The sequence below is a fragment of the Euprymna scolopes genome, chromosome 31, assembly GCF_053919585.1.
Source record: "Euprymna scolopes isolate OS-2025 chromosome 31, ASM5391958v1, whole genome shotgun sequence".
In the NCBI taxonomy this organism is placed as follows: Eukaryota; Metazoa; Mollusca; class Cephalopoda; order Sepiida; family Sepiolidae; genus Euprymna; species Euprymna scolopes.
The window spans coordinates 5,381,130-5,405,914 of record NC_136512.1 but is presented as its reverse complement, the minus strand read 5'-3'; the positions used below and the strand labels follow the sequence as shown (position 1 = coordinate 5,405,914).

At 32.8% G+C, this 24,785-nt stretch overlaps 1 protein-coding gene and 1 pseudogene across 1 annotated transcript in view; one reads left to right on the top strand and one right to left on the bottom strand.

Moving 5' to 3' along the window:
* The window catches only part of LOC145255598 (symplekin-like), a 113,575-nt gene that overhangs the window by 36,525 nt on the left and 52,265 nt on the right, over positions 1 to 24,785 (top strand). Inside the window, exons 12-18 of the mRNA XM_080114083.1 lie at positions 2,097 to 2,261; positions 7,827 to 7,985; positions 9,935 to 10,013; positions 12,982 to 13,055; positions 16,165 to 16,279; positions 21,869 to 21,955; positions 23,180 to 23,387. Of these exons, the coding sequence (XP_079970209.1) occupies positions 2,097 to 2,261; positions 7,827 to 7,985; positions 9,935 to 10,013; positions 12,982 to 13,055; positions 16,165 to 16,279; positions 21,869 to 21,955; positions 23,180 to 23,387 (887 nt within the window). The remainder of the gene's footprint in view (positions 1 to 2,096; positions 2,262 to 7,826; positions 7,986 to 9,934; positions 10,014 to 12,981; positions 13,056 to 16,164; positions 16,280 to 21,868; positions 21,956 to 23,179; positions 23,388 to 24,785) is intronic.
* LOC145255981 (U2 spliceosomal RNA) lies at positions 1,391 to 1,605 on the bottom strand (annotated as a pseudogene).

Here is a 24,785-nt window from a genome sequence, read left to right as displayed (position 1 = left end):
CTATTGGGTTTGTTTTACAATCAATTACAATTACAGAGGTATGAAAAAGTGGCCAAAAAACAAATATATAACAAATGTTACCAAAGGCAAGTTACTCTACCTACCTTGACAAATTTTTGGTATTGTAAATGTTTATTCTGTTCAAAAAACAAGTAGTTTCGAGCGTTACATAAGAACAAAGAAAAAAAATGGCCGCGGTGTCTCTTGAAGTCTCGACAATGACTTAAAAATAAAAAATTATAAAAAATAGTGGTAGAAACTCACCTGATAATTGTCACGGTAACATAAAGCCATTAAAAATGAAATTTAATTATCCTAATTAGTTTAATGAACTTGAAAACATAATTGTAATCTGTACAAAATTTCCTTTTGTATGATATGCTACAAGCCATATTTTGTTAATAATTTCTTTGAATTGTGTCGTGATGGCCAACTTAGATTTCGTGGTTGCCATCTTGGATTTCCTGGTTGCCATCTTGCATTTTTCACAATGTAATGAGAACAAATGATAAAGTCCATCATAATAACATTTTGCATGATGATAAAGTCTTACCTCCCATTTTTTAAACTGTTTTTTTTTTTATGTTGCTTCTACTTGAAGCCATTAAAATAAAGAGTTTAAATTTTGATCTGTACAAAATTTCCTTTAATTTGATATGCTACAAGCCATATTTTGTTAATAATTTCTTTGAATCATGTCATGATGGCATTTTGGATTTCCTGGTTGCCATCTTGGATTTTTCATGATGTTATAATGGCAAATGATAATGTCCATCAGAATAATACTTTGTCTGATGATAAAGCTTTACTTACCATTTTTCTTAGCTGTTTTTATGATGTTTCTACTTAAAACCGTTAAAATGAAACTGAAATATGCTAATTAGTTCACAAGTTACCAAGTGAGATGGTCGTAAATAATGCCAAAATCATAATATCTTAAAAATATCTGAAGATATAGTTTTTTAAAGATGTGTTAGTCTGTAAATTGTGCAAATTTCCTACCATTTTCAGTCACAAGCTTATATGCATTTTAATAGGACTGACTTAAGGCAAAATGTCCAGTGAACCACACATTTTTTGATACTTTGATTGGTCATAACTCCAGTTCTAATAGACCGATTTAAAAAAACTAAAGATATTATTTCTTTGTTTTTTATGCTCTTTTCAATAATGTTTGATTTGAGTTTATTCGATCTAAAGAAAACAAGGCCGATAGCCATTAGTCTCGTGTTCTCGTGTAATGAATGAATGTGTGAATGTAGAATTGACATGAAATTCTTAAAGATAAACTAAAATGATCAAAAAATGGGCTGAAATTACTTAAATAAATAAAAAGTAAATGACTTAGAAGAACTTTAATGAACTTAAGGATGAATTGAATGACCTTAAGAATGACTTGAATGCTTAAAAAATAACTGGAATCCTTCAAAAACAACTTGAATGGTCTGGAGAATGACTTGAATGGCCTTGAGACTGATCATTTACATTAAATTAATACAGAAAAGTGATCCCCCCACTTTATATCACAAAGTTACAAACAGAAGCACAGCATGTAGTAAGAACAGATACTACAGTTTGATCTTGGCCAAAAGGCCAAGAAAAGCTTAAAAAGCTAAGAACAGCATCTATTAACAACAGACCTTTGATCTTAACCAAAAAAGGCGAAGCACAAAAGTGTTACAGACAGACCGACCGACGGAGTGACTTATAGAGTTGCTTGCACGCGACTAAAAATTGTGTGGTATTGCTAAATAATGCCTTTTTATTCATATATAAATTAAGATTAAATATAAATTATTTATTCTTTACTTTTCTTTTCCGTTCTTTGTTATTTCGATTTTATTTTAAAGTAAAAAGTAAAATAGATTAAATAGATGTTCTTCTACAAACTGTTTTGCTTAAACCAATTTTTCTCCTTCAAACGGTACGAACGATGTACGCAGATTTTGCATAGAACGACCCAACAATTGATCTCCTCGACTATGTATATATGAAAAATGTTGTTTTTTTTTTTTTTTTACTCTTTCGCAAAGTTGGGGATTTTGTTCCAGAATCAAACAAGCTTATTGTTGCTTTTGTTTATTTATGTTTTTAAGATTGATGCTGATGTTGATGATGATGATATTGGAACGACCCCTTGGAGCAACAAGGACAAACAGCCGAATCAAAACCAAAAACAGACGGCCATTGACATCACAGCAGAAGACTTGGTGAACAGATTGAATGCTCATAATGTAGCAGATTTGGTCTTAATCAGCATGGTAAGACGTCATCGACTCCTAACAATGCACATTCCATGTGTATTGAGCAAAAAACAGTTGTAGTAGGCAAGCAGGCGCGAACCCATACAGTGAAGAAGGAAAAGAACGTTAAAAAAAAAAAAGTGACGTCTTTGCTGTGGGGTCCATCGCCAAACCCGTAGTGACAAAGGTTTAAATTAAGGCTAGTCAATCGAAAAGAGGGGATGACTTTCGAAAATATCGGCGAAAAAAGCAACCCCTCCCTGTAGAAAAGTGCTCAGTTGAGGGTGAAGGAATTAATGTTTTTTGTCAATTTTTCCATATTTGTTGTCTGAAGGGTCGAGCTTCAAAACGATACCAGTCTCGTGAAAATTTGTCGCCGCTATCAAAAGTTTTAGGCAGAAATACAAACATTCATACATACATGTAAACAGACAGGTGAGATTTATATTATAGACTAGCGAGGGGTACCCGGCGTTGCCCGGGTGTTTGGAGGTGTGTGTGGAAACTCCGGGGGGGGGGGGGGGGATAAAAAATGTTTTGGTAGGCAAGTATGAGGATCGAACCCGAACCGTTGAGGCAAAGTTGTAAATTAAAGTGTGAAAAAAACCCAAAAAAACGTGTGACGTTAACGATTGCCCCACCGCGAGATGCTAACGGAAACACGTTTGAATTTATTTAATTACTTGGATTTGGCAGGTGCCCGTTTTAATGAGTTAATGAGGTCAAGTTTGACTGCGGGATAGTATCATTTATTGCGGGAACGCTTCCCAAGATGTTATAGGAAAAAGACTAACCCACATGCGGTGAGCGACAAATGTTGAATATTTATCTTCCCGAAATCGAGCAAATTAAATAGACAGGCGAGCTTCGTTGTTAACTGTGAGATATTACGATTTATATGTGATATAAAAAGTTTTAAAAAGTTGTGAACCGACCGACCGCTTCTCTGAAAGAAGCGTTTTGTAGACACACAGAAAAAGCGAACACACACACAAGCATACATACATACATACATACATACATACATTTTCGCTTTTATATTTATAGATGACTCGAGTAACTACTAAACTTGTAAATAATCATAGGAATTGGTTAAAGAGAAAAAGTTTACTTGGTTTTGGAATTGGAGATTGATAGGCAGTGTTTATCAGAAAATAATTTCACATCGTTTTTGTTTGCGTAGTTCGGGGGAATTTTTAATTGCACTCGATTGAACATGTAGGAATCGGTCATGCAGAAAATTTGTGAAACACTAATTCCAGCATTAGACTTTTTTTTTTAATTTTATAAGTGTTGAACTTTAGAATGACAGAAAATTTGTGAAACACTAATTCCAGCATTAGACTTTTTTTTTTTAATTTTTTAAGTGTTGAACTTAAGAATGACAAAAAATTTGTGAAACACTAATTCCAGCATTAGACTTTTTTTTTTTTTAATTTGTTAAGTGTTGAACTTAAGAATGACAGAAAATTTGTGAAACACTAATTCCAGCATTAGACTTTTTTTTTTAAATTTAAGTGTTGAACTTAAGAATGACAGAAGATTTGTGAAACACCAATTCCAGCATTAGACTTTTTTTTTTTTTAATTTGTTAAGTGTTGAACTTAAGAATGACAGAAAATTTGTGAAACACTAATTCCAGCATTAGACTTTTTTTTTTTTTAATTTGTTAAGTGTTGAACTTAAGAATGACAGAAAATTTGTGAAACACTAATTCCAGCATTAGACTTTTTTTTTTTTTTTAATTTTTTAAGTGTTGAACTTAAGAATGACAGAAAATTTGTGAAACACTAATTCCAGCATTAGACTTTTTTTTTTAATTTTTTAAGTGTTGAACTTTAGAATGACAGAAAATTTGTGAAACACTAATTCCAGCATTAGACTTTTTTTTTTAAATTTTTTTAAGTGTTGAACTTAAGAATGACAAAAAATTTGTGAAACACTAATTCCAGCATTAGACTTTTTTTTTTTTAATTTGTTAAGTGTTGAACTTAAGAATGACAGAAAATTTGTGAAACACTAATTCCAGCATTAGACTTTTTTTTTTAAATTTAAGTGTTGAACTTAAGAATGACAGAAAATTTGTGAAACACCAATTCCAGCATTAGACTTTTTTTTTTTTTTAATTTGTTAAGTGTTGAACTTAAGAATGACAGAAAATTTGTGAAACACTAATTCCAGCATTAGACTTTTTTTTTTTTAAAAATTTTTTAAGTGTTGAACTTAAGAATGACAGAAAATTTGTGAAACACTAATTCCAGCATTAAACTTTTTTTTTTTAATTTGTTAAGTGTTGAACTTAAGAATGATAGAAAATTTGCAAACAATAAAATGGTTGGAGCAGTATTGGATACATTATTACAGGATTGAATGATAAATTTGTTACCCTAAAGAAAACATCACAACAGCTTTATTTTAAAACTTTTATTGAAAATATCAATTCTGGTAACTTGATTATGTAGTAGAATTGGTATATATTCAATGTAACCACCTTCAGCCTCAATCACTGCCTTGACACATGTCAGGAACTGGGAGCATGCCTTTTCCACATGTGCTGGTGGGAGCTCGGCGAATACTCTGTGGATGGCAGTGATCAGGTTGGCTTTGGTGTTGTGGGAGGTTATGTTGGTGATGTTCTTGACATGACCAAATGAAGCAGTTCAGTGAGTTCAGGTTGGGGAAAGGGGGAACAGTAAGAGAAAGGTACAAAGTCGTAGAACTCCTTCTGAAGCCAGGCCTAGGTCTCTTTGGATTTGTGGACCAGTGCTGAGTCCTGCTGCCACACCCAGGGTCTGCTAGTGCCCACTTGATTGCACCAGGGGATCACCACTCTTCAATACATTCAGGTACACTTTGGTGTTGACTTTCAAGTCGACTTCGAAGATGTGAGGTGGCATGATGTGGCCCTCACTTGAAACTACACCAAAGACCATTACCGTGGCCCGAAACTTTGTTGGGCTGTTCCCTCAAGTGTTGAACCGTTCGGTTTTGCATTTTGAAGATGCTGGCAATGGTCCTGTTGTTATAATTTGGATTGTAGAGAGCATGAGTTATATAGCGGTGCATCTCTGATCTCGCTCATTGAATATTGTGTCACTTTTAGACATGACAGAAGGCTCCTATCACTTTCAGGATTTGTACACAACTAGTAGATGGCCTGCAATAAAAAAGAAAACTGCTTTTCATCAAACGGAAATGTCGTCTTTTCTAGGGTGACAATTTTATCATTTCACCCTGTACTATTACTATGCTGTTTAATTTATTTAGATTTGATGACGTTTCTATTCATAAATGAATTATTAAACTAAAAAGTATTTAAAAGTATTTCTAAACAAAAAAAAAAAAAAAACATTCCAATGATGAAAAAATGTTTTGATTATTTGTAAAAAAAAAAAAAGAAAAAAAAAATTTTTAATTTCCATTTTATAAAAAAAGGTTTGAGTTTCTTGTGTGTTAAGGTTTAAAAATGTTGAAAACAAATTATTGCCCTCCCTTTTTCTGAAAAATAAAAAGCTAAAATATAATGGGTGACAGTCTTGTGATATACACTACTTTTCAATTATTACTTTTAAAACCAGAAGCTGTTACCAAGTAGATTTTCTCTTTTATCTAAGTATAAAAATACTGAATGTTCCAGAAGCCTTTGTTCGGCTAACTGTAGCATGTGAGGTGTTATGTGCAGTTGACGCTTTAAGTTTTTAAACCCGCCACTCATTTATTGTAGGTTACAGGCTCTTCGCACCTATTTACGGGGATTCTGCTCAATAGTGTTCTCTAAAGTTGAGGGACAACCAATTCATTTATCTGGGCATTAACACCAATATTTCAAAAATTTAACATGTCATCTCAACATGAACTTATTTTCTTGTGCCTCTTTTTTCAATTTTGTTCAAAATGCATGCTCAATTTTTTGTAAATTCAAGTCTTATTCGCTTAATTTAAACAAAAAAAATATGAAATATGAAAAAAATTGTTATTTACAAAAAATATCCTATCGCCACAATGTTGCTCCTCTGTGCCTGTTTTAAAAGTATTTTAATGGAATGTACTCTGATGAACTTGTTGCACTTGTGCCTCCTCGACGTACATATCTCTCAACAAACCCACTTAGTAACAAAATCTCACCCCTTCACTGTTGAGATCACTAAATATCAGAAAGCTTCTTACTCTAATAATTTCTTCCCTCAAACAGCTAGACTTTGGAATTCCCTTCCTGCTACCTGCTTCCCTGACTGTATTGATATGCAAAAGTTTAAATGTAATGTAAACCAATATCTTGTTAATCTTTCCTAGGCATGGTCCTAAATAGTAGCCCCTTACATCCAAGTGGCGATATGCCTTGTTAGGGGTGAACATGAGTAAAAAACAAAAATGATTTTAGTTTCGTCATAGTTTAGCAGATGGGTTTTGATCTACATTCTTGTGTCCCATAAAAATGACTGGAATTGAAATTATCACCGAAAACAAATGTTTACATTCCAGGTCGGGAGGTTATAAATTGCACAACACAAAATAAAAAAAAGAATGTAATATTTTAACATTTACATTCCCATGAATGCCGATTGATGTCTGTTAAGCATATAACATAAACAACAGAGAGAGAGAAGAGAGCAGACTGATAGCAGTCGAGCATGATCGACATCTCTCCATCGCTGTGCCACACACCAACCAATCCTTACAACTAACGCCTCTCTTTTTGTCAATTGGTAAAAAGCTTAATTGTAAATGAAACTTATATATTGGTAAATGTTGATAAATTTATCTCTGTATGGATTTTGAGAATAACGACAAAGAATTGTCAGGTGCATATATGATTTTAGCAATCATTTGAAGCGCAGCTAGAAAATTATGTATACATTCAGCAACGCAACAGTTATAATTGTTCTGTTGAAGAACCCTTATTAAGAACTCTTTCCCACAGAAGAGACGTTGCGAGCCTGTCGTTGTTCTATCGTTATTTCCATGGCAAGTGCTCGTCTGAGCTCCATTCTCTGGTCCCCCCTCGCCAATCTTTTTCAAAAAACACCCGACTAGCTGAAACCACCGTCAATAATTTTCCCCACTCCTTATCTGTGCCTAAATCGAAACGTAGATTCCATGAACAAAGCTTCTTTCTTAGAACTGTACGCCTGTGGAACGCTGTTCTGCTTGCCTGTTTCCCTCCCGACTTCAACCTGGATGTCTTCAAGTCCAACACAAACAAATTCCTGATGAACCGCCCCCCTCTCTAAGTAATGACACTTTACCAATTCTCCAATACTATTACTACACTATCCCTTTGATTACTGTACACACAATAACCCTTATCCCCGAGTGGCCATTAGGCCTTGATAAGTGGTGAACTCCATGTAAAAAAAAAAAAAAAAAAAAAATTGTGTTTTACTTTGCTCCCTCTCATGAGCAAATATGATTTAACAACCCTTTCTCCCTTTTCTGATGACATCATTACTTATTTACCCCGTTACTGTTTGCTTTCTGTTTTCACATTTGGCTAATTTGACCTTTAACCCCGCCAGACAGTTTTTACGTTGAACAAAAGTGTGACTAAATAAAAAACAACCATCATTTAATATGTTACACCAGGTGATGCTGCCAGATTCTCTACCAGCACATTTCCAGGCAACTTATACCCCCATTGCTGCAGCTGGGACTCCAGGCCAAATTAAACATCTTGCACGTCTTCTTGCAACTCAACTTACTATGGCAGGCATGGGAAAGGGAATCAATGAAGTCCAACGCTTAGTAAGTATGATTTTTGTTTTCTTTGGCGTTGTTGAGGAAAAGAAAATGCTATGCAAAACATAAAAATTCTAAATAATTTCTTTTGCTCTGGAGAATTATTCTTTTACTGCTTGTATCTTCCAAAGCAGGGAAAAAAAAAAAACAAAAACAAAAAAACAACAAAAAACTATTTCTGACTAGCTAAATCAACATGGCTTCTCTTCCACTTCCTTTTGCACATGCTCAGAGAAATCAGGAGAGACTGACTGCCTACTAAACACCATCCACCGGTATTTTTCAGTCTCTCTGTACAAGGTCTCAGAGCTTTCACATGAGGATACTTCTCATTGGAAGTAAACCCTCACCAAATATTTAAATAAAACATGGCTTGCTGTATCCTTCAGCCATCCAACATGCTCCACAGGTTGAAAATGAGGAAACCTCCTCTATTACTCTATTACAAGAGAGCAGCTTTTAATACCAGTTAAGAAGCTGTGGACAATGAGGAATTAATAACAAAAGAAAATGAATAAAAATAAATATACATACCGACAGGATAAAAAGGGCTCCTCAGCAGACGGGGGGAAAATAAGGTAAGTAATGGTATAAACCTTCTTTGGCAAAGGTCAACCAGGCTCAACCATGAGGGCTTGATACCAGAGGTTCTGGCTCCCTAGTTCAAGCAGTTTCAGCAGCCAAAAAATAAGAAAGTAAGAGACATAATGACATAAAGTCATGATTTGTTGCTAAAAAGATGTAGCTGTTTTGCTTCCACAATTCCAAATTTGAAAAGTTGAGCAAATAAAATATTGACTGAAAAAATAAGAAACTGAACTGAAATAACTTCCTGTTTTTCACTCTTTTTGTTCTTTTTTTAATACAGAGTAGAATGATAAAATTGTCGCCCTAGAAAAGACGACATGATTCCATTTCCATTCGATGAAAAACGGTCTTCTTTTTATGTTGCAGACCATCTACTAGTTGGTCAGTTGTGTACAAATCCCAAGAGCGATAGAAGCCTTCTATCACGTCTGAAAATGACACCATGTTCAATCAGTGAGATTGGAGATGCGTCACTGGACAAAATTGTAGCACTCTTTTTGAAGCCAAGCCTGAGTTTGTTTGGACTTGTGGGCCAGCGCCACACCTAGGGTCTGCAACACCTAGAGTCTGCACTAAGGGGTCACTATACCCTTCAGCCCATCCAGTTACACTTTGGTGTTGAATTTTAAACCAACTTCAAAGATGTGAGGTGGCATTACTTGAACCACACTAAAAACCATAACTGTGGCTGTAAACTTTGTTGAGCTGTGTCCTCAAGCATTGACCCATCCGGATTTGCATTTTCAGGGTGCTGGAAATAGTCCTGTTGTCATAACTTGGATCGGTAGAGAGCATGAGTTGTATAGTGGTGCATCTCTGCTCTTGCTTGTTGAAAATTGTGTCACTTTCAGACATGATAGAAGCTCTTATCACTCTTGGGACTTGTACACAGCTGGCCAACTAGTAGATGGTCTGCAACAAAAAAGAAAATGAGTTTTCATCAAACGGAAATGAAATCATGTCTTCTTTTCTAGGGCGACAATTTTATTGTTTCACCCTGTATCAACCCAATTTTCCATCATTATTAATTTATGCATATATTACACATAATGCTTCAAGTAAACTACATTATTCCACAGTAGAACCCTGGGATACAGTGGCCCTAGGATACTTTTTTTCAGGTTACGGTGTGAATACAATGTTTTTCCGGCCCCTGGTTATGGTATTTGTTTTGCCTTATAGTGTTATTTATGATGTTATTTGATTATATACATGTGTATTATATACTTTACTGTAATTTGTTACGAATTTTTTATGCTGTGTCCTGGGATTCTACTGTATATATATATATATATATATATATATATATATATATATATATTTACTTATTCTTTTATTTATTCTTTTTTGTGATATGAATTTTTAAGGCTGGTGAAAATGAAGATGATGCCACGTCTACATTTGAAGAAGGTGCCACTCCAAGCAAACAAATACAGACGTTGGTTGGTAAGTGAGAATTCTAATAAATTCTATTCTCTGATGAAAATAAAAATATTAATTTGTTATAATCTAATGAATATACTTGCTCATCAGAAAAAAAAAAAAAATATTAATGCACATTAAAAATTACGGAAAATCATCAATTTAATATTTAATCCACAAATTCAGAATGATATTTGCTCCAAGTTACTGTGTTGTAGATATCTCTCTAGACTCAAAATTAAATCAATTTTATTTATTTTTTTAAAAATTTTTCTCTATGATTTTGCGTAAATTTTCGTATATGCTAATATTTTTCACCTAAAAGTGTGTGTGTGTGTGTGTGTGTGTGTGTGTGTATATATATAAAAAAAAAATGTTCAATGAATATATACTACCTGTGATGATCTACGGTAGTGAAACATTGGCCCTGATGTTTCACCAAAGTGAAATCTTGGCAGTAGCACAAAGGAAGATGGAGAGGATAATGTTGGGCATTACTCTACAAGACAAAAAGACAAACATCTGGATCCACCAACAAACGAGATATTGCTATCAATGCTGTCATCAAGACATACAAACACAGATGGGAAGGGCACGTAGCCAGGCAACATGACAACAGATGGTCCATCAGAACAACAAAATGGACACCTCGTGAACATAAGAGGCCAAAGAGAAAACTAAGGGACGACCTGATACAACACATGGGTCCCACATGGCAGCAGATAGCTTGAGACAGATGGCTTAAGTCCAGATAGGAGTTCCTCATTAAATGTAGATTCCATGAACAAAGCTTCTTTCTTAGAACTACACACCCATGGAACTCTCTTTTGTTTCCCTTCTTTCTATCTGACTACAATAGGGTCATCTTCAAGTCCAATGTAAACAAGTTTTTGTTGAACCGTCCCCATAAGTTATCCAATTTACTAAATTTCCGCTATTAACGGTTACTACGGTGTTGTTCCATTTACTATTGTACACTCATTAACTCTTATCCTTGAGTGGCCTCCAAGCCTTGATAAGTGGTGATTCCTTTAAAAAAACAAAACAATTAGCAGCCGTGGTGTTAAACATAAACACCAGTTAATTTATTTGTTTTATATTCGATACTGGTTTAACATTCTAGAAATCCTGATTGGTTCAACGATATGGAGCGTGTATAATAATGTGTTACACCTGCTGTGTGGATGAATTGTTTGTTATATTTTATTTTTACATGGAGGTCACCACTTATCAAGGCCCAGGAGCCACTCGGGGATAAAGGTTATTGTGTGTACAGTAATCAATGGGATAGTATCGTAGTAATATTAGGCAGGATAGGCTGTTTTTAGCAGCTCCTGTCCAGATGTGGCAGCAGTACTCCATCCTTGGACGTACTTGGCTTTTATATAGAGCAGTTCTCCGTTTGACTATGTCTAGCTAAGTTAGAAACTACACAAGACACAAATCTGATGTATTTTTCAGCATTACTGCAGACAAAATTTTAACTCTTTTTTTTTTTTTTTGTAATATTCTTTTGACAAAGGAAGAGAAGTTTATGGAAATTCAAATTTAAAGAAAAAAAATCGAATCACTCCAGTGCAAGTATTAGAATGCATTTTTAACATGGAGAACGGGGTGGGTAGGTATTGTTAACTCTAAAAGTTTGGCATTGACCTGAATGAAGGCAAAAAATAGCTGATGAAAGAATTTGACAACCAAATGTTTTTTTATGATACAAATACTGGATGAGTTTGTGTAATTTTTGGTGTACTTGTTAAGTGTTGAGACATTATGTTGAACAAAGATGGCGGCGAAGAATCAAATGTAGGTTCGCGACGTAGACAACGGTGAACTGATTGAATCCAAAATTCAACAATTTTTATAGTAACTCTGGAAGCTTTTCATTGGTTGGTTATTATAACTTGTGGTTATAAAAACGAGCGTCGAAATGATTGGTGTCATACTCCCCATTAGAAGTCAAAAACCTTTAACAGTACTCTTTTTTTTTTTTTTTTTTTTTTTTTTTTTTTTTTTTGAACATAACACATGAGTACATAAGCTGTTTTGTGCTATTATTTTATATATTTTACGAGCAGTTTTAAATATTGTGTGAAATTGAATAAGCACGTAGTGGAATGGAGCTGTAAAAGGATGGTAACATTTAATGCTACTAAGACTAAGCTGCTTTCCTTTAACAATTACAAAACGCCTCTCCAACCACCACTAGCCATGACAAATAACACCCTACCTGAGAATTTTTCTTTCAAAGTCCGCAGCCTAACATTCTAGGACAATGTGAACTGGAACAAATACATTGAGGACATTGCAAAGGCTGCTGCAAAGAAGGTGGGTTCCCTTTATCAAGCTAGAAGACTACTCACACCTGAGAGTATCCGTTACCTCTGCAAGGCCACCATTTGCCCATGCATGGAGTATTGTTGCTACATTTGGACTGGTGTATTTACCACTAGTCTCTGTCTCTTGGATAGGATCAAAAAAATAGTTTGGGATCTAATAGAACCCACTTTGTCAACTAAGTTCCAGCCCCTGTCCCATTGCCGCAATATTGCATCTCTGTGTCTGTTTTACAAATATTTTAGTGAAATGTGTTCTGATGAACTCATTGCACTTGTGCCCCCTTGATGTACAAATCCCCGACAAACCCGCTTAGCAACAAAATCTCACCCCTTCACTGTTGAGGTCCCTAACTGTCAGAAAGCTTTCTAATAGTTTCTTTTCTCGAACAGCTAGACTTTGGAATTCCATTCCTGCTACCTGCTTCCCTGACTATATTGATATGCAGAAGTTTAAATGTAATATAAACCAACATCTTGTTAATCTTTCCTAGGCGTGATCCCAAATCCCAAGTGGCGATATGCCTCGTCAAGGGTGAATGTGAGTGTAAAAAAAAAAATGTTTAGATGTTCTAACAAAATAGTTAATCTGACAAAACTCTTGAATCGCGTATGTTGGAAAATCCTGGATTTGATTGTAACTATTTTTTTCCCTTTAGGAGGAACAACTTCGATTGGAATGGAAGACTTGAGCAAAAAACCTGAAGCTACTCTTCTGGGACAGCCTCTTTTGGTTTGTGGTTCTTTCTATTTTCAATTTATCTTATCTATTTATTTCATTTATATATTTTATTTATGATTCTAATTGTTAAAATGTATTTATTTTATTATAAATTAATTTTTATCTTATTTTTCTTATTTTTTTTAAATTTATTTACTTATTTTATTTTTATTGATCCTCTGACAAAAGAGGGATTGAACAAACCTTGGATTTTTTTGAAATTTTGCACAAACATTAGTCATGGTGAAAGTAAATTTTTACCAGAATGGATTTTCCAGGATAACTTTGGCTGCTCCCCTAGGGGTCATTATAGGAGTAAAATTGTCGGACCCCCCCCCTCCCCCAATCATTCATCTGTTTATATATTCATACTTTTCCTAGTAACCACGTCTTGGATTTTAAAATAATTTTGCACAAACATTAGTCATGGTGAATGTAAATTTTTCACTTTTTCACTTATGGAGGAGGATCCCGCATGCTCGGCTTGTTTATTTTTATAGTCTTTTTTTTTTATCTCCAAATATTAATTACCACATTTAAATGAAATAAAAATACTAATTGCCAGTAAAGAATTGATCTCATTGTTCATTAGTGACCTTTTGTTCGTATAAAGATTATCAAAGTCAAGTGACTTTATATCTGGTCAGGATCATAAGGCCATGTATGTAGGATGATTGATGGTGACACGAACCTACAAAAAAAAATATTGTCAAAAAATCATTTCAACTGATCAGGATACACAGGCAACAGGGGGTCTAGTTGTGAATTTAATATTCCCTAGAAACTTTCTCTTTTGGAAGAAATCAACTGAATCCACATTGAGTATGTGCACACCAAAGCCAAGAGAGGGACCTCTGAACTATCGATAAGTATTTTTGGAATAAGTAAGAAAATTATCAGATTTTTGCAAAATAATAATTAAAAAAAATCCAAAATGCAGCAATCAGCCAATTGCAATGTAATTTTAAGGACTTATTTGTTAATTTATTTTCATAAGTTTTTTATTTAGTTATAATGATGTCTCAACTGCTGTGGCCACAGGCCATATTGCCCATGGTCAGTCATATGAAATGCTCCAAAGTATGTCCCACATGGACATTGTTGACCCAAAACCATGTGGTAAGTGGCTTAAAATATTGGTGGCAGATAGATAGAAAAAGGTGGAAGTCATTCATGAAACGTCTAAGGTCAAACATGAAAATAATAAAATGAAAATAAAGACGATCATAATAATAATAAAAATATAATAATAATCATCATCATTGGCCCTGCCGTTTAACAGCATCTATGATTGCGACTCTCCAATGCGGGCAGCTATCTTTAGTTTGAAACAACTCCACTTTTGACAATAATCCCGTTCAATTAATAAAGTTGTCCATCAAAGTACATTTTATTCGACCTTGCTTTTTTGATTCTGCTAAATAATAATAAAGTAATAATGCTTATCTTTTTTTATTGAAGAGTTCCAGAAATTTTATTTTTTATTTTTCCTAAAATGTGAAAGTTAAAAAGAAATTAGTCTTTCAAATATCTATTACTAAAAGAGATTTAGTATTTGCCGGTTTTAGACCGAAACTACCGAAACTATACTATTACTGCGATTAATTGTACTATTTGTACTTCTATTATTTATGGAAGTCTATCTGTAACCAAATCTACACTGATGATGATCCTGGCGGGCTGAACAAACGAAATGGCAACAGACAGTAGTTGGAAGTCCTTCACAAAACATCTAACCTTAAGCATGAGACAAGAAAACAAAAAATAAATTTTCCAGTGTTTTTGTCACCTTCCTAAAATGCATAACTCTTTAGCATGTTTTATTATTTTAGTAGATAGATAGATAAAATTAGTTTCTTTCCTGTGTCAATTCTCTTCAAAATAAAACGATTTTGGAAAACTCTCAGCAAGCATCTCCTTGTGTCCCTTTCCTTCATGAAAAGAAGCTTATTTATTTTATAGCTGTGATACCACATGTGCTTGCCCATTCAACAATGATCGTTGACCCCAACGTTGTGTGCCGTGGATTTCTTCTTTGTCTTTTCTTCTGTCTGTGCAAGTAAAAAAAAAAAATAAATAAATAAATAAAATAAAACACAAACTTCAACACATTCTGCAAATATCCGTTCAACTTTATGTGTGTGTGACACCATTGATCCTCTGAATGCTAACATCTGCATCTTAGTCGTCTACTGAAGCCATGTTTAACAATTGATGTTAGTTCTAACCTGCATCAGTTGTCTCACTGATGAAAAATCTGTAAAAATTGTCCGAAAAGATTAGTTCTGTCTCCGTGAACTGGGCTGTTTTTTGCATTAACTTTTTTGCAAGTTGCAATCTGAATGTACGTTTAAAAAATGTTATTTTGAAGGGTTGTGACGTTATAAGTTGTCGTGCCTGTGACAGCTAGCGCGTTAGTTTTTTTTCACCCACTTTTCCTCTTTTGCGTTACAGGTTCAATCCGGCCTACTGTGGCTAATTTTTTTTTTTTTTTTTTTTTTTTTTTTGCACTCGCTACTATTTTCATTGAAACAAAAATTTTTTAGGGTTGGGGGTTGCTCAATATCCTTAGTATATCAGCTCTCTCCACCCGGACAATACTAGGTATCTATGCTAGTTTAGTATATAAAGGGCAAGTGTGTGTGTGTGTGTTTGTGTGTGTGTGTCCGCTAAAAACTTTTGTCATCCACATCGAAGTAGCACAAAAGTGGTACCTTTAGAAAGAGCGATCTCTCGGACCACAATATATTGAAAAATTTGAAAAAAATCGTCAAGTATTTTGTGTAGAAATGTCGTTTTGTTTGAAAGGGGAGTCAGGTAAAAAAAAACCTTGCTTTCGAAGCTGTTTGCAAGCCACGCATGCACAAACAGCTTGCGAACTTAAGTAATGCTAGCTTGCGCCTAGGACGCGGCATTTGAAGATTTTTTTTTGCTTACAAAATTTTTCTTTTGGTTTCGCTTCCTGCTAATGGCACACAAGTTTTGGTCTTTTTTTTTTTCTTTACAACCTGGCAACGCCCCCCTCCCTCTCATTAGTATAAGATAATTAAGATTGTATTTTTATTTTCATATTTGAAGTTTAATAAAGAAAACACCATAAAATGTTCTTTCTTTCTAACAGGGTCCGAAGAAAGGTATGAAGCAATTCAAATTGGCAAGTGTAACAAAAAATATGGACAGAGATTCGCTTGACCAAATGACAGTTAGTTCTGTGAAACGCATATTGAATGCTGAAAGTAAGTATTTACTGATATTTAAATAATAATTTTTTTTTTTATTTTCATCTTTAACACTCTATTTAGTTTTCTTTTCATCCATTTAATTTGTTGAAATAATGAATATCAGGATAATGTCAACTTAATTCTTTAAAAAAAAAAAAAATTAAAAAAAAGTATATTGATGCATAAAGGTGTTCACAAAGTCTTTAAACTACCCAAAAATAAATGTTTTTGAACTGATCATTTTTCTTCCTATCTGACATAACACAATTATGCATAGTCTTGGTTTAAAAAACATGATTTAATTTTTCTAATTAATTTCTTAAACAATTGATTTCTATGTAAGAAGAATTATTTTGATAACATTTCTTAAAATCTTAATAATTATTAAACTCTGTGGACAATGTAGGTGTGCTCGCTTTTTTTGAATCTCGTGTTATAATAAAGTAATATTTTTGTCTGTTTGTTTGTTCATAATTTAGTTAATATGTACAAAAGATATACAGTTTTTACAAATTAATTTTCATACTGAAAACAAACTTATATATACTTTTATTCCAGCATAATTTGTGTGTGTATGTATAATATATATATATATATATATATATATAATGTGGGTGTGTATGTATATATATATAATGTGGGTGTGTATGTATATATATATATATGTGGGTGTGTATATATATATATGTGTGTGTGTATGTATATATATATATATATGTGCGTATGTATGTGTGTGTATATATATTTATTCAAAAGAAATCTACATTAAATGAATACCCTCATTTGCATATTATATTAATGTAACCTATTTTCATAATTAGCTTGCTTTTATTGTTAGTGTAATAGAATCGTTTTAATTGTTTTATATAGAAATATGAGTTAAAGTTAATTTATATTTAATTATTAAGAGCTGAGAATAATGCTTTTAAAACCGAAAATCAGCTTATTTATTTAAGCTATGGGAGTTACTTTCTGTTTAATTTTCATAAACCAAGATAGATGTGTTTTATCTTTGCCTAAATCCAACATGTGGTCACTTTTCATAAAAAGTTAGAATATTTTGTGTATCTTAAATAGTATGTAACCGATCCCTCCATCCTGCAGCATGTTTTGACCAGGCAAGGCGAAATATAGGCAACTTGTATTTCAATAAATTTATGAAATTGTCTAAAGACTTTGTGGACACTCTATATAAAACATAAAATTATATTTTTCAACAGTATTTTAGAGTAATACTCCATTATTTACTTAGTGAGGATTAGATCATTTTTTTTTTTTTTTGTTACAAGGGAGTCACCACTTATCAAGGCCTGAAGGTCACTTGAAGCTAAGGGTGAATGAATGTATGGTGGTCACTGAGACAGCATAGTGATCGTTAGTGGTGGGAATTGGGTAGAATTTGATTTTTGAAGGGGACAGCTCAACAAGAATTTGTTGACATTAGACTTCAAGATGACCATGTTGTAGTTAACTGGAAAGTAGGCCAGCAGAACAGAATTCCACAGGCGGGAATTTTTAGGATAAAAAGCTTTGTTTATGGAGTTTGCGTTTTGATTTAGACACTTATAGAGAGTGGGGGGAAATTGTTGATAGTGGTTGTAGTAGCTAAACGAGTGCTTTTTGTGAAAGTTTGACGGGGGGGGGGAGCATAGATTGAAACTCAGACGAGCACTTGCCATAAAAATAATGATAGAGCAAAGATGGGGTCCCAACGTCCCTTCTGTGGGAAAGAGGTTGCAGGAATGAGAAAAGGTTATCCCCTACTAGGTTTCAAAGCCTGAAATAAGATTGTTTTTTGTTAAACATGAGACAAATATGAAGAAATAAATTGGATAAAAATGATGTATATTAACATAAATATTTATGTTATAAAATTGAAAAGAAATTGTTATCAAATTATAATGTATTTTATTATATTGATCCGAGAGAAAGAGGCATAAATAAAGACCTGGGCAGAGATAAGTTAGTTTGGAAGTCAATTTCTTGAAGTCGTCCAATGCATGTAAATCTGAAGGAGATATGAGAAGTGGTGGTAGAAGACATTTTTGTTGTGAAAGTTTTACGAGGCGGAACCAAAAATTGGAGCCCAGTCGAGCACCTTTCATGGAAATAGTGATAAAATAGAGAAAGACCAGCAATGTCCCTTCTGCGAGAAAACGGCAATAGAAGACAGAAGAGACCATCCGCGACTGGATTGCAAAATCAATTTTGTACTTTTGTCAAGCTAACACATTGAATCTTCGTAATATGATTCATAACACACTAGAGCTCAAGCTAGATTTTTCTTTTTACACTAAAGAAAAGTCTCTTATTTGGTTCATGTAAAAATAAGGAAAATACAATTTAATAATAAAGCAAAAAATCTAATTCTCTAAAATTTTTAATTTGAATTTTTATTTTTGTGAAAGATAAGTTAATGTTCATTTTTATTTTTGTGAAAGATAAGTTAATGTTCATTTTTATTTTTGTGAAAGATAAGTTAATGTTAATTTTTATTTTTGTGAAAGATAAGTTAATGTTCATTTTTATTTTTGTGAAAGATAAGTTAATGTTCATTTTTATTTTTGTGAAAGATAAGTTAATGTTCATTTTTATTTTTGTGAAAGATAAGTTAATGTTAATTTTTATTTTTGTGAAAGATAAGTTAATGTTCATTTTTATTTTTGTGAAAGATAAGTTAATGTTAATTTTTATTTTTGTGAAAGATAAGTTAATGTTCATTTTAATTTTTGTGAAAGATAAGTTAATGTTCATTTTAATTTTTGTGAAAGATAAGTTAATGTTCATTTTAATTTTTGTGAAAGATAAGTTAATGTTCATTTTAATTTTTGTGAAAGATAAGTTAATGTTAATTTTTATTTTTGTGAAAGATAAGTTAATGTTCATTTTAATTTTTGTGAAAGATAAGTTAATGTTCATTTTAATTTTTGTGAAAGATAAGTTAATGTTAATTTTTATTTTTGTGAAAGATAAGTTAATGTTCATTTTAATTTTTGTGAAAGATAAGTTAATGTTCATTTTAATTTTTGTGAAAGATAAGTTAATGTTCATTTTAATTTTTGTGAAAGATAAGTTAATGTTCATTTTAATTTTTGTGAAAGATAAGTTAATGTTCATTTTAATTTTTGTGAAAGATAAGTTAATGTTAATTTTTATTTTTGTGAAAGATAAGTTAATGTTAATTTTTATTTTTGTGAAAGATAAGTTAATGTTCATTTTAATTTTTGTGAAAGATAAGTTAATGTTCATTTTAATTTTTGTGAAAGATAAGTTAATGTTCATTTTTATTTTTGTGAAAGATAAGTTAATGTTCATTTTAATTTTTGTGAAAGATAAGTTAATGTTAATTTTTATTTTTGTGAAAGATAAGTTAATGTTCATTTTAATTTTTGTGAAAGATAAGTTAATGTTAATTTTTATTTTTGTGAAAGATAAGTTAATGTTAATTTTTATTTTTGTGAAAGATAAGTTAATGTTCATTTTTATTTTTGTGAAAGATAAGTTAATGTTAATTTTTATTTTTGTGAAAGATAAGTTAATGTTCATTTTTATTTTTTTGAAAGATAAGTTAATGTTCATTTTAATTTTTGTGAAAGATAAGTTAATGTTCATTTTAATTTTTGTGAAAGATAAGTTAATGTTAATTTTTATTTTTGTGAAAGATAAGTTAATGTTAATTTTTATTTTTGTGAAAGATAAGTTAATGTTAATTTTTATTTTTGTGAAAGATAAGTTAATGTTCATTTTAATTTTTGTGAAAGATAAGTTAATGTTCATTTTAATTTTTGTGAAAGATAAGTTAATGTTCATTTTAATTTTTGTGAAAGATAAGTTAATGTTCATTTTAATTTTTGTGAAAGATAAGTTAATGTTAATTTTTATTTTTGTGAAAGATAAGTTAATGTTCATTTTAATTTTTGTGAAAGATAAGTTAATGTTCATTTTAATTTTTGTGAAAGATAAGTTAATATTCATTTTAATTTTTGTGAAAGATAAGTTAATGTTCATTTTTATTTTTGTGAAAGATAAGTTAATGTTCATGTAAAAACGATGTTTCGTGCTTTTATTTTAGTTTTATTAATTCAGTTGTTTTCAATCGGTTGTCAGTAATAAATGTATGTTTTGTCTTTTAAACCTAGTCTACACGTTTGTCTTTTAAACCTAGTCTACACGTTTGTCTTTTAAACCTAGTCTACACGTTTGTCTTTTAAACCGAGTCTACACGTTTGTCTTTTAAACCTGGTCTACACGTTTGTCTTTTAAACCTGGTCTACACGTTTGTCTTTTAAACCTAGTCTACACGTTTGTCCTTTAAACCTAGCTACGTAATTTTACCTTGTCATCACCAACACAAAGAACATTGTCCTCCCCTCATATATGTGCTCCCCATCATAAACACCCACTCTTAAGTATAAAATGTAACTAGCTTGGGTGGCTGGCATTGCCTGGGTGTGTGGAGCCAAAAAAAAAAAAAAAAAAGTGGTAGTAGGCAGGCAGGCTCGAACCCATACTGCGAAAGAGGAAAAGAATGTTTAAAAAAAAAAAAAAAAAAAAAAAAAAGTGACGTCTTTGCTGTTGCACCCATCACCAAACCGGAAGTGACATAGTTTTAAATTAAGGCTAGTCAATCGAAAAGAGGGGATGACTTTTGAAAATATTAGCAAAAAAAGCGACCCCCTCCCTGTAGAAAAGTGCCCATTTGAGGGTGAAGGAATGAATGTTTTTGGCCAATTTTTCGATATTTGTCGTCTGAAGGGTTGAGATTCAAAATGATACTGATCTCATTGAGATCCGTCGCCTCTGTTGAAAGTTTTAGGCAGACATACATACATACATACATTTTAATAGAAGATGACACAAACAGCCTTCATCTAACATATCTGCATGTATTGGTCCTACACATTATCTTTGTCTCTCTTTTGTATTCCTCATCTCTGCATTCCCGTATGCAACATATAACCGTTTGGTGCCATTTCAAAACCCCTTTATATTACACTAGCGAGGGGTACACGGCGTTGCCCAGGCGTTTGGAGGTGTGTGTGTGTGGGGTGGGGGTGGGTTAAAAAAAAAGTAAGTATGAGGATCGAACCCGAACCGTTGAGGCAAAGTTATGAAAAAAAAAAAAACGTGCGACGTTAACCATTGCCCCACTGTGACATGCTTACGGAAATACGTTTGAATTTATTTAATTACTTGGATTTAGCAGGTGCTCGTTTAAATGAGTTAATGAGGTCAAGTTTGACTGCGGGATTTCATTTACTGCTGAACGCTTTTTTCCCCCCAAGATGTTATAGGAAAAAGACTAACCCACATGCGGCGAGCAACAGATGTTGAATATTTATCTTCCCGAAATCGAGCAAATTAAATAGACAGGCGAGCTTTGTTGTTAACTGTGAGATATTACGATTTATATGTGATATATAAAGTTGTGAACCGACCGACTGCTTCTCTGAAAGAAACCTTTTGTAGACACACAGAAAAAGCGAACACACATACATACATTTTCGCTTTTATATTTATAGATATCCCTGTTTTGATACAACCACTATTCAAGAGTTGCATTTGTCTGGTGAGTGATATCTAATGTTCTTTTCTTCTTTTCAGAAAGTGCTCTGATCGGCAACGCTTTGTCTGAGCGAACAAAAATTTTGGCATCTCTTGTAGCTCAATTCGGTGGTGAACTGAAAAACTGTAAGTTTTTAGGTTTTTTTATTTGATTTTCGCAAACAAATTACATTGTATTCTTGAATTGGTGTTGTTTTGATTATTCAGACTGCTGTTCTCATCTTGAGTGTTATTTATTTTGGTTGATGCATCTTCAGGTGTATCTTGTCGGACATCGGAATCTGCACAGAACTTTGAATGGAACTCATTAATTAATTAATCTATTAGGATAGTGTATGATATTGGAGGGGGGTTCGTCTGTTGCATGTATGTCTGATTATGTGTGTATCTATGTCTGTCATCGTGATACATCTAGTGTGTGTGTGTGTGTGTGCGTGCATAGATATACACTATAATGTTCACCATACATTTTTTTCTGTTATCTTCGTCTTCTGGGATTGTTTCTTCCTGTCACTTGGTCGATGAGCTTTAATGCATTTGCTGCCAACTACGAGTACACTCGTACCATTGGCAATGAAAATAAATTTAATAGATTTGTAGCTGGCAGCGAATGTGTTAAAGAACATCTAACATGAAAACCCAACGCCGATTTTTGGAAACTTATCAATGAACATCCTACTCTCGGAGGTTAAAATTCCATACCGGTTTTTGAGTTTGACTGAAAAATTCCATCAGTTGAAATGTTTTGAGAATGGCACTCAAATTGAGAGCAATAATCCAATAATACAGAGTTACTTCCCTTTCAAACAAAATATTTTTTTATTTAAAATCACTTTAAAACACTTTGTTTGAAACAAGTATATATATATATATATATATATATATATAGCAGAACTGGTAAATAATGAAAACTTGAATATATATATATTAAAAATTTTTTTAAAAATTAAAAAAAAAATATTTTGTTACAAATGTTACTATGTTATATTTGTCTATATAAATAAAAATATATTTTGCTCTTTCTTATTGAGCACTCTTAATACCTTTGTTTTAACGCGTTTTCCCTCTTGAATACCTTTAACTTGGTGTGTATATATATATATATATATATATATATATATATATATATGTTTTTTTTTTTTCTTTAAGCACTAAAAAAATAAGTCAAAACACTACCAGGCAATGTTATTTCCCTTTGTTCAAAACAAAATATAATTTTTATTTATTTTTATTTAGCACAAAAAAAAAAAAAAAGTCAAAACACTACCAGGCAATGGCGGGTAGATAGATACATTTAGTTATTATTAAAGAAATTGTTTTTACTAATTATTATTTTTTTTTTTATTTCAGTGCTACAAGAATATATCTTTGAGGATTTGCGCAACAGGGCAGATATTGCCTTCTCGTGGCTGTATCAGGAATACGTGGTCTGTCATGGATTTAATCGGTCCCATGTCGGGGAACACAAACTTGTTCTTGCAAGCTATGATGAATGTCTAACGAGACTGCTTAATGGATTGCTTAATGGATTGTTGGAGCGATCTGACCACAGAGACGGGTAAGTTCTTTTTGTCGGCATATTTTTCGACTTCAATATTTTTAACAATTGAAATCAGAGGTGACAATGATTCAGTGGGTAACGATATGGACTGATGATCTTGGTGTCCTGAGTTTGAATCCAGTTCATTCCACAAGAATCACTTTCACTTAGGATGTTGGCAACCTTCACATGATCTCTCCCGTAAGTACCTGATATCTTGCTAGAAAGAATTTTGACTAGAAAAATAATGGGGAAACCAATTCCAACAACAGAATCTTGGGATTCATACAATATAATAATGATGATTTTGGTCTCTATATTCTAAAAGAATTAATTTACTAAGAAGATTAGAATCGATTCCCTGCAATATAAACAATACACCTGGCACATTTCTTGGGGGGGGGGCACCATGTGTAATTGTTATCAGTAATTTGGTGAGGATGTGGTGGGGGGGGGTGACGGTAGTCAAACATTTATGACTTGGGTATTTCAAGTTTGAATCCAGTTTGTTGCACAAAATCATTTTCACTTAGGATGTTGGCAACCTTCATGTGGTTCCTCCCGTAAATACCCAATGTCTTTCTAGAAAGAATTCTGACAAGAAAAATATCAATGAAATCAATGTCAATAATCTTTGGATTCATACGATATCACGATGATGATTATTGAAATGACGATTTTAGAAAACAAAGCAGTGACATACTTCAAAGCGATACACGAGTGAAATATGTTGATTCAAAATAAATCACCATGAAAAGTTTGGAATACTTACAAACGTTTTGGTACTTGTAACGATACACGAGTGAAATATGTTATTCAAAATAAATCACCATGAAAAGTTCAAAATACTTACAAACGTTTTGGTACTTGTAGCGATACACGAGTGAAATATGTTATTCAAAATAAATCACCATGAAAAGTTCAAAATACTTACAAACGTTTTGGTACTTGTAGCGATACACGAGTGAAATATGTTGATTCAAAATAAATCACCATGAAAAGTTTGGAATACTTACAAACGTTTTGGTACTTGTAGCGATACACGAGTGAAATATGTTATTCAAAATAAATCACCATGAAAAGTTCAAAATACTTACAAACGTTTTGGTACTTGTAGCGATACACGAGTGAAATATGTTGATTCAAAATAAATCACCATGAAAAGTTCGGAATACTTACAAATCATGCAAAAGTAGGTATGAACATTGCTTTCCTTGGGCTTTTTTTCCTATATATATTTTAACTAGTGGTGGGTACCCGGTGTTCCCCGGGTGTGTGGAGGTGTAGTAAGGAACCCGGGGGGGGGGGTTGGAGGGAATAAAAATGTGTTAGTGTGGAGAGGGAATCGAATAACAGTAGGGAGGTGTTAAAAAGAAAAGTGGTAGTAAGTGGGCAGGCTCAAACCCGTAACGTGAA